General features: G+C 37.5%; 1 protein-coding gene across 1 annotated transcript in view; it reads left to right on the top strand.

Moving 5' to 3' along the window:
• Positions 1–162, top strand: part of LOC123272197 — a 2,001-nt gene extending 1,839 nt beyond the window's left edge. Inside the window, exon 2 of the mRNA XM_044738896.1 lies at positions 44–162. Coding sequence (XP_044594831.1) covers positions 44–162 — 119 coding nt within the window. The remainder of the gene's footprint in view (positions 1–43) is intronic.
• Positions 163–11,344: the final 11,182 nt, after the last annotated feature.

Genomic DNA, 11,344 nt, shown 5'->3' with positions numbered 1-11,344 from the left:
TTCATATCTTTTTGTTAAGGGTTATTCTTTGCTCACTTCTTAGTACAAAAGCTAGTCAGTAGTGATCTATCTACTCTCACCTCACCAAAATCAAGCAATTTTCTAGATCACAAATGTCTTTATTCTATTCTTATTGCATTTATGTATATGGTATTCTACTAGTCTTACAACGGATTTGATCGGAATTTGGCACCATGGCGTCTACCTAGTCTATGGACATTGTCAATATTTAAATTAAATATCAATTGATATTCACAATAAGTTAGTAATTGTTAAATCTGATGCACATTTACACAAACTAATATTTGAAATATCAGATCGATATCATCGCATTGAGCAATTTTAACAGTTTGCATGAATTCTAGTACTCCTTTGACAGTCGCCAAATTGAATTCACCTAAACGAAAACAATTTTAGTTGGCTTCCTTCATATCCGTGTTAAACATTTTATCAAAACATTGCTATGAAAACCTAGCATCAATTTATATGCTGATAATTTCTCATCACTATTTTTAACGGTAATAGTGACATCACTGTACTGTGTTGAGAGAAAATATTTATTCACAGAAAATAATGAAGTTCTTGATGAAATTCAATAATTCAACGAATTCAGATCTATGGTATGAAAATGTATGTGACATTTAATCCATACTATATCAAATGAAGTTTTATATCGCCAGTCGAACGAGAATTCGACAAAATCATGGTTTTTCCAACATCTTTTTTTGGAAGTTTTACTTGGGCGAAATGAAAGAGCAATTGTGATCTTAGCTGTATCAGGATTAAAAATACTTGTCTTATTCATTTTTACGCAAAATTTTCGATTAGTGACCTTCATGAGTGACATTGAAAAAAAAATCTAATCGCAATTCTCCTGTGTAAAATCATCTGATGATAATTTATACTGTTTAATACCGGTGTTCTGCAAAATCCATTCATAATTGACTTCATTTTATTTTTATTTATGTGAAAATACTTATCATTCTTCATAACATATATACTTATTTCTCGAAAAGATGTCGACACATTGAATTATTTTCATTAATCACACTATTGATAATCCAGGTAGTCACATTACTTTGCCAAATTTTTATTTTATTGTCAAAAAATTCTTATAGGAATATTTTTAATATAAAAAGAATATTATTAAGAACTATTTGTCATAGTAGAAATAATTTTTATAGAGATTTCAGCTGAAAAATTATATATATCTGTGAACGGGAGTGATTTACAATGTCGCTAACTGTGTCTATGTATGTATAACCCCTTATGTATGTATAACCCAGGCATCACAGACCATTGTTGTTGTTGTAATAATTTAATAACACAGGTAGTAATATCCGGAAGCAACTTAAACTATTTTGTAGATCTAGTAAAACCTTCTATTCTATCTATAAGGTATGTAAAAAAATGCCGCGCACTCTGGTGTTTAGACACGCAAGCTTAACGTTATCTTTTTCCAACTGAAGTATCCTGTCTGTTGTAGAATTATCATACATTCTTGAGTTATTTCTGGTTCTGGTTTTATTATCAATGTTATACGATTGTCGGTTGACTGTTATATTTTTTCGCCGAGTAAAAATACTAATTCTCTTCCCTCCATGTTTATTTTAATTTTTTTACTAGACTAATGAATTATCAAGAGGTTCCTTGAATAATTAATACAAATCTTATTAGGTGACGGAATAGTAGTTACGGACAATGTCTCGGATAGCTTAACTGGTAGAGCCTTTGGCGCGTAACCAAATGATCCGGGTTCGAGTCCCGGTCTGGGCTGTCTGAATTAGTTTTTCGGTCACCGAAAAATTCCTACTGAGTAAGGTCCCTCCGCCCCCCTTTATCCTTTATTTCCGCAGTTCCCAAATTTTTCTTTAATGACAAACTTAGCTATAAATTATGGCTCTTTACCGTAAGATGGACGGTGGTGTTTATTACTCGGTAGGTCTTATTAGGTGACGGAATGGTAGTTACGGACAATGTCTCGGATAGCTTAACTGGTAGAGCCTTTGGCGCGAAACCAAATGATCCGGGTTCGAGTCCCGGTCTGGGCTGTCTGAATTATTTTTTCGGTCACCGAAAAATTCCTACTGAGTAAGGTCCCTCCTCCCCCCTTTATCCTTTATTTCCCCAGTTCCCAAATTTGTCTTTAATGACAAATTTAGCTATAAATTATAATAATTTCCTGTAACCTAAAACACTTTACCAAAAATGTAAGCATTTTTTATTTCTTTTTAGTTTAATTATTTAAAATTCTTGATTATCATTATTATTGTTATTAAAGTATTTTTAAGTTTAGATTTGAATTGAAAACTGGTAATAATTGAATGAATTCATCGTGAAAGTCGAATTAATACTAGTTATAATTTTGACAACGAGCGAAAATATAAATGAGTGCTCATATTAATAGTTATGACTATGACAACGAACTAAAGTCGTGTACGGTTTTACATCTGGCAGCAAGAAATGGAAATAAAGCTATGCTAGAAATTCTATTAAAGGAAGGTGCAGATGTTCAAGCGCGTGATGGGACACCTCTTCATATAGCTATTACTGAAGGAAATACCGAAGCTGTTGGACTTCTTATTCAACATGGCGCAAAGAACATGGCCGAATTATCGTTGAAAAATTGTATCGACGAATCCATAAAATTTCATAACAAATCTTCAAACGAAAATGAAACATTTGTGGACGATAGTCCAAAGCGCCGATACTCGATGACTTTTTGGAAGTATGACCCCGACTGCGAGAACAGAATCCGTTACTACAGACAACAGATTCTGGCTTATTACTTTGGATACGGTAGAAGAAACAATAACTTCAATGCAGATGAGTACGTCTATGTTCAGTATGGCGAAGTACTGGGAACTTTGAACCATTTCACAGTGTCTGAACAGATGTCGCTCGAGTATTGTCTCGAAAGATTTAACAACTCTGTTGTCGCCAAAGGATATGAAAATTTTAAGTCTCTGGTTTCATTTGAGGGAAAACAAAGTGACGTGGAGATGCCGTACACTACTCAGTTGTGCTGATTCAATGTATTTTTGGTTAATTCAATGCATTTTTCAAATAAAAATTGGTGAAATTTACAACAATGGCTGGTACAAACATTTGTTTAATAATTATTACAAAATGCTACGCACAGACATTGAGATGTAGAAGAACAGCTTGACGTTTCATTTAATTGGCAGTACATAAAAAACACACACACTGAAAATCATTATTACTTCAAAATAAAAATTAAAGATGTCTACATTTTTAAAAGACATGGCGAAGAAAATCGGTACAAGGGAAATTTACTTCTAAAGAATTTTTTTATATTTTAATTCTCGTCATTAAATGTTTTTTATTGTTATTAATTTTTTTTTGTTTAGTATTATAATTTCGTCAATTTTGGTTTCGTTGTTTGTTTTCATTTAAGTTTTTGTATTTAATATCAAATAAGTTATTAATAGTATGTTATAGTTGTTATGTCATGAATTCAAGTCATAATTAAAAAAAGATACCAAGATAAGTTTCCAATATATTGTATGTGTGATGTTGAAATATCGTTGTGAGCAAGCTATAAAACGGAATGAGCTATTCAAGAACGGACCTGGGATTTCTATCTTTAACATTTTTTCACCGTTAACAATGTATTTTATTTTTAGTAGATTTTATAAAAATCTAATTATTGCAGCCGTCCTCATGGCACAAATTTTAAAATATTTAGCCATTTTCTGACTCAGTTTGTCGAGCTGAGTCAGTAAATACATATAATTCAAAAGTTTATATATGTATGTTTATATATTATATCTATATATATATAGATATGTATATATATATATATATCTATATCTATATATATATATCTTATATCTATATATATATAAGAGATTTCCACCTATATAGTCACTCATCACGATATCTCTGGAACCATTAGAGCTAAAGACTTAAAATTTGGTAAGAAAATTCTTTTCACCGAGTAGAGGTCAGTTAAGAACGGATTTTACGAAATTCCACCCCCAAGAGGGGTTGCGGGGGTGTTAATTGAAAAAAATTCACATTTGAAAAATACAGCTCTTATAGGTATTAAACTTAGTCAGGATATTCTTTTTGGCATGTTTGAATTTACTAAGAACTAATTTTATGATATTAAACCCTAAGGGGTTGTGCGGGGGCGTTAAAAATATTAAAAATTTGTATCTTCCAATCTATTGCTTTAAGAACTTTAAAACTTGGCCAAAAAATTTTTTTTGGTATGTTTGAGTTTATCAAGAATTAATTTTATGATATTCAACTCCAAGAGGGTTGTGCGAGGGCGTTAAAAATTGAAAAAAAAATGTGTATTCCAATCTATAGCTTTTAGAACTCTGAAACTAGGCTGGAATAGAGTTCGGGAATAATGCCCTTAGAAAAAATGTATGGTGTAAAATAAAAATAAAAAAAAAGTCAAAATATTTAATTAATAGCTGCAATAGATCAAAACTTGAAACGATTTTTTATTTCGTCCTGTTAAACAACCAAGAATAAATACTTATAAATTTATACGGTAGTGTTTTTTTTTTTTTTTTTAATAAAAAGGTAAATTTTAATTTTGACTTTAAAATAATATGACTAATTAATTTTTTACAATATTTTTATTATTTCATTCGGCTTTTAACTGTTTCTGCTTGACCATTCTTTTCACCTTTTCATTACTCAGCTTCTCCATTATCTTCATAAATTCCCAAAAAAACGTAAAGGCGTCATACAAGGCTCGATGGAAAGATTTCTGTCATAAAATAAAAAAAAAAAAGATTAAGTTATTAAAATGAATTATAAATAATAATGTAAATAATAATGTAAAAATAATATAAATAATATTGTAAATAATTACATTTCGTGCTTCATCATAAGCTGCGCCAATTGATTCGCTACGAGATTCTTTTGAATGACATAGCTTCATGAGTCCGCCCATCTCTCAAGAAAACCTTTACAACGGTTGTACAACCAACAATGTATGTTGTAACGGGGGTTTTTATTCCCGCCGTTCCATAGCAGCCTTAATTTATTAATTAGATGTTAACTATCCATACCATTAGATTATTATTTTAAATGTAAATTTAGGGCGCCACCAGGTTGTTACAACGGTGTCCTGGAAACCGTAAGAACATGAGAGATAATCTACAGGGCAGAGAGAATTAGGAAATTATTTAGAAATGAATAAAACTAATAATTCGTGGTTACCAATCATTTATTTTACAATAATCACTCTCACACGCATACTATAAATTCCATTGCCAACTTTATCTAAATAATTTCTTAATTAACACCCGTAAAACAGAGGGGAAACCGTACCTTACGGGTATGTAGACCACATGACCTCCAATTATTTACCAATATTCCGTATTGCCAATGACCAATTTTATTGTAAACTTCTGATATAGAGGGAAAACCGTACCATTTACCAGAAGCTACTCGTCAACTTTCTCAACCTATTACCAAAATTTGGGAAAACTTCTGATATAGAGGGGAAACCGTACCATTTATCAGAAGCTTCTTGTCAAAGTCTCACTCTCTATCCAAACCAATTTAATTAAAATAAAATATTAACCTTATCTAACCGAACTAACTAATTTATCCGGTGACTATTTTCAATACCATAGAATTACATGATGCCAGTAAACATGACCTTGTGATTTTAGACGCGCAGTTAAAACGTTCTGCGTAGTGACAAATATACAACCACTTTCTTACAGAAATTTCATCTAACCACCAATAATTAAAATTATGACTTAACCACAAATTAATAATAATTAATTAAATTAATTCATTAAAACTGATTTTAAAATGACGCGTAATTATCTTAACATAAAACTCACCTCAAGTTCAATTAATATATTCCGGGTGTCGGACCACAGAATTCTCCAGCAATTTTATTTTACCCAATAATCAATTTAATTCACTTAATCCAAATAAAATAATTAAACCTTGTCCAGAACAGTAAATAAGACTAGGTGTTAACCACGGTAAAATTTTACCCACGAGACTTGACAATGTACCTTGTAATCGACGAACTACTTCCCGCCAACTTACAGCCACTTCTTTGTTCTGCTGCCGCCTCATCGTTACTCGTACTCTCGGGGATTTGTACTGCTTCAAACCGCAACAATTATTCCTAGACGAACCAATTGGATTAGTATAATGTAATTTATTAATTAGGAATAATTAATAATTATTGAACATCGCTTGCGTTCCAATTAAGTGAACGTGCGACTGGATATTTACCTGCTTATTCCAACTGTGTCCGGAACGTTCGGTAGTACAACCTCTTCTGTCTTGTTCACCGTCCACTACTCCACTCGTGCTCGCTCCGGCCCGTCACCCTTCTTCCTACTACCTAAAATGCCCGAGACCATCGCGCACTGGTGTCGCGTCGATAAATTATCGAACTCGCAAGGGTTCGAACTAACTACCAGAGGTAACAAAGTACCCTGTTACACTCCCCCGTCCAGACACACACCAGGGTGGTTTGTCTCGATCATCCTCTTGGACAGGTCTCTAAGAGAAAAGTCGGATATACCTAAAATATTATTTATTAAACCCGAAACTACAAATCTTCAATGTAATTAATTTCCAAAACATCATCATCCTCATCAGTCTTGTCCCGGTCATCATAAGGGTCCAGCTCCATACCAGAGTCTTCCGAAATTGGCTCACCAGAACCGACAAATTCAGCGTTGGCCCAGTCCATACCGCGTACTCCGTCTTTCTTCTTCTTCTTCTTTTTCTAACTCCTTTTCACAGGGAGAGCATTTTCGAAAAATCGCGGCTCAGACCTGTCGACCCGAGTAATTCCTTGGCCCCTACGAGATGTGTTGGTACCAACCGCCGTAGCCAAACTCGCCCGATATTCAGCGAACGCTGGGAGCATAGGTCCTGAACCTACCAGGTAACTAGCAGAACCTCCAGAAGCCGAGCCAGATGGGAAAGCAGGAACAGGAGGCGGACCTAATCTGAGCGCAACAGGTCTAGCCTCTGATGTCGTAGACCTAGGGTGCCACAGCACCAGTTGTCGAAGCTGCCCAACTTCCTGAGGTAACTGTAGAGGTGGGGTCACGTGGTTTCTTAAACACCACCGAGCGGATCTGACTTTCCTTCTGTACCGAGACCACTACGGACGCCAACCTGGTTCGAGGTATAGCCCCATTAGATGCTTCCTTCGATGCTTCCGGATTAACCTCCTGGTTAATATCTTGCGAGGACGTCACGACAAGCCTCTTCTGTCCCAAATCCTCTCCCAATTGACCTTGGCACAGTCTTTTAGGAGCAGAGCATCCTACTAACGCCGGTTTCAACGGCGAACTCGCCTTCACTGGCGCAGCTGGAGGAACCGTAGGTTGAGAAGTTGAAACCTGGGTTGACATCTCACTGGACTTGGGAAGTGTCTCCGACCCCACTTCCTGGCATCCTGGATTAGCACCAAACACCATAGGGCCCAAATGTGTCGGCCTACCATAAAGGTCCCTTTCTTCTCGAGTAGCTGCCTTAAACCACAACTGCCACAGTATAGACTCCTTGGTCTCCGGGTTCTCTAGAGCCTTATTTAAGCTAAGACGACGCCTCACCATCCTGGACTGATTCGGAGTTAGGCCATGCCATTTTGATCCCTTGGAGAGACATTTCTGACCAGTCTTGCGACTGATGTCTCCAACTCGACCGAACGACGAAGGTCTGGCAAAGCCAGCAGAAGCAACCTCCATCGAGGGAAACGTATCAATCGCTGCCTGATAAGGCCCTTCTTGTGCGACAACTCCCACTGGGTTAACAACCGAGGGGGTCTCCGTAGTCCTAGGTGGAGGTCCAGGTGTTGGTGCTGGACCAAGTCGTGTGAGAGTTGACTCTCGAGCAGTTGAGTTTTGCTCAACTCGATCTTCCGCCTGTAGACTACATTGAACAGCTACCGAAGTAGTATTCGCAGCCTCTCCGCCAACGTTTATCCCCGCCACCACATCCTCATCCGGGTGCGTACCACGGACGTAAGACTCCACTCTTCTCCTCTTCATAATCTATAAACAAAACCAATTAGTATTTAGTACAACAATTAGACTCCTTATTTCTAGTATTTCCTATTAACTACACGGCGACTACGCCTAGGAATTTTGAGTCCGGAACATAGTGTTGTCCCAAAACTTTTCCTTTATCATTTTCTAATTCTACAACTAACGGACTTATAATTCTAGATACAACGTCGGGACCTAAATATTTAACTCCAAGACTCGCGCTACAACCCGCGGCCTTGTTGCTCAACTTCCGATTTGGGTAATAAACTAAATCTCCAACAGAAACCTCCGGGATTTCGTGATTGATCCCGTGATATTTTTCCTGTTGTTCAGTCTCTTTTCTCATATTCAGTTCAATTTTATGTCGAAGCTCCTCAAGACGTTGGATTCTCTTGGGCCACTCAGCATTTGTGAACTCGATATCAGTTAATTCCAACTCTGTCATGGCACCAGCCAGTCGAGGCTCTTGCCCGTGGACCAGGAAATATGGAGACATCTTTAAAGATGAATGATATGCACTATTATATGCTAATTGGAATTCGCCAAGGTGTTCATCCCAGAAGTTCTGATCTTTTGCAATGTATGCACGAATCATAGGTTTGAGAGTCCTATTGATGCGTTCAACCGGGTTTGCTTGAGGATAAAACACCGCTATCGTGGAAAAACGTACACCAACTTCCTGAAGATAATTTCTTAATAGTGACTTAGCGAACTCCGTGCCGTTGTCAGTCACGAGATACATTGGATAACCTCTTGAGGAGAATAACTTCTTTAAACAGGCTAAAATATTACTTCCTGTGCTTCGACGTAGAGGATAAAATTCCGAAAACCGGGTATATAGGTCTTGAACGACAAGGACATAACTGTGAGCTCCCCTTGATTTAGGGAATGGTCCAGTAATATCCGCTGCTATCACCGCCCACGGTTTTATCGATTGTCTCGTCTGGAGTGGAGCCTTAGTTGAGGATTGTTTATATTTTACTTGCTTGCAAGTTTCACAAGCCTCGACAAAATCCTCAACATCCTTATACATGCCTGGCCAATAAAAATGGACTTTTAGGCGCTCGTACATCCGATCTCGTCCAATGTGACCAGCATCTGGCTCCTCATGGTGTCTTTTAAGACCTCCAGGACTTCATGATCTTTCAAAACTTTTTTCCATTGACTTTCATCACCTACAATCTCCTTAAGGGGATCGGGCCTGTGAAAATAAAGCTGATCATCTACATTTTTCCAATCTAGGAAGTCCATGGGACGCCTTCGGACGTTATTAAACTTGACATCATACCAGCTTAACGTTTGGATATGTAGAAATTTTGCTTTATTAAGTCTTTCCTTAACTTCCATCCAGTCCTCTGGAGAATCATCTTCGTATAATCGAGACAAAGCGTCCGGTCCTTCGTTTGTGGTTCCACGCTGGTGTTTAATAGAGACTTGGTGTGAGAAAAGCTCGACTGCCCAACGAGCCAAGCGACCATTTGGATTTTTAAGTGAGTGCAACCACATTAAGGAAGCGTGGTCTGTTACAACAGTAAACGGAGCACCTTCCAAGTAGCACCTCAGCTTCCTCACCGCCCAAACTACAGCTAGGCACTCCTCCTCTGTAGTTTTATAACGAGTCTCTGCACCACGAAAGCTGACGGCTCAAACAAATTATTAGATGTTCTTTAGAAGTTCCTGGTTCCTTCTGGACTAAAATGCGCCAAGGCCTGTGTCGCAGGCATCTGTGTACAGTATGTAAGGCCAACCTTGTCTCGGAATAGCTAGCGGTTGAGCTTCCACCAACGCCCTTTTTAACTCTTGGAATGATTTTTCTTCCTCATCTCCACATTTCCACACGTTATTCACGCTTGTTAATTTGTTTAAAGGCCCTTGTGCCTTGGAAACATTCTGAAGGTGACGGTGATACCAGTTTATTAATCTCAGGAAACTTCTTAGCTGTTTTCTATTTGTTGAAGTTGGAAAGTTTACGACTGGAGCAATCCTCTCGGGGTCCGGGTATAATCCACTTTCGTTCACCACGAATCCCAAGAATTTTACTTCACTTTGACAAAATTTGCATTTCTCCGGGTTTATGAGAAGGCCAAATTCGCGAAATACTTCGAAAAGTAAAACTAAGATCTGCAAGTGTTCCACAAATGTTTCACTTATGATGACCCAGTCATCTAAGTATGCAAAGACTTGCTCTGCCCATTTTAGAGGAAGTCCTCTTTCTACTAGGAGTTTGCAAAATCTAGTTTTAACGATGTCCATAGCCTTCTGGAATGTACTCGGGGCACCCACAAGTCCATATGGCATTCTCAGCCATTCGAATTGACCTCTTCCCTCCACGGAGAAAGCAGTTAAAGGTATCGAGTTAGGTTCCATAAAAATCTGATGAAATGCTTCTCTTAAATCCATTGTTATTATAATCAGAGCACCATGTAAAGCACTTAATATCCGAAGCATATTCGGTAAAGGATGAGCTGGTGGAATCGTTACTTTGTTCACTGGTCTCGCAAAATCTCCATTTGTTATTAGGCTTGGAGATCATCAGAGGTGAGCACGACCACACACTGTAACTGGGACGAATAAAATTTTTTCCAGCAACACATCAATTTGTTTATTTAGCTCCTGATTAACAACTGGACTTCGACGATATGGCTTAACTCGTACCGGCTGAGCTCCAGGTTTCACCACTATTTCATGTTCAACTATTCCAGTAGCTCCGATATTCGACACTTCATCAAATTTTTTATTTCAACTTATTAGGTGACGGAATGGTAGTTACGGACAATGTCTCGGATAGCTTAACTGGTAGAGCCTTTGGCGCGTAACCAAATGATCCGGGTTCGAGTCCCGGTCTGGGCTGTCTGAATTATTTTTCGGTTACCGAAAATTCCTACTAAGTAAGGTCCCTCCTCCCCCTTTATCCTTTATTTCCCCAGTTCTCAAATTTGTCTTTGATGACAAATTTAGCTATAAATTATGACTAAGAATTTTTGAAGTTCTATATCTTGTGTCCAGGACATAGCACACACATGTGTTTTATCTCTGTTGCAAACTATCGGCTGAAACGGAAAGATGTCTGGAGCATCAGCGAATTTCCATGTACAGTCTCTGCAATCTATTTGTACGCCAAATTTTCTCATAAAGTCCACGCCTAAGACCATTGAATAACTCAAGTCCGCTAAAATACTAAAATACTGTTCACCAGCTACAGACCCAATTTGGATAATGAAGGGGCTCCACCCTTACTTTTGCAAGTCGAGTGATTAGCAAGAAACACGCCCTTCTTGGTCTGATCATCTTGTAAATTACCACTAGCCAAGTTTCTGATGTCT

The sequence above is a fragment of the Cotesia glomerata genome, linkage group LG9 (genome assembly GCF_020080835.1).
Source record: "Cotesia glomerata isolate CgM1 linkage group LG9, MPM_Cglom_v2.3, whole genome shotgun sequence".
NCBI lineage: Eukaryota > Metazoa > Arthropoda > Insecta > Hymenoptera > Braconidae > Cotesia > Cotesia glomerata.
This window is presented reverse-complemented; position numbering and strand designations above follow the sequence as displayed.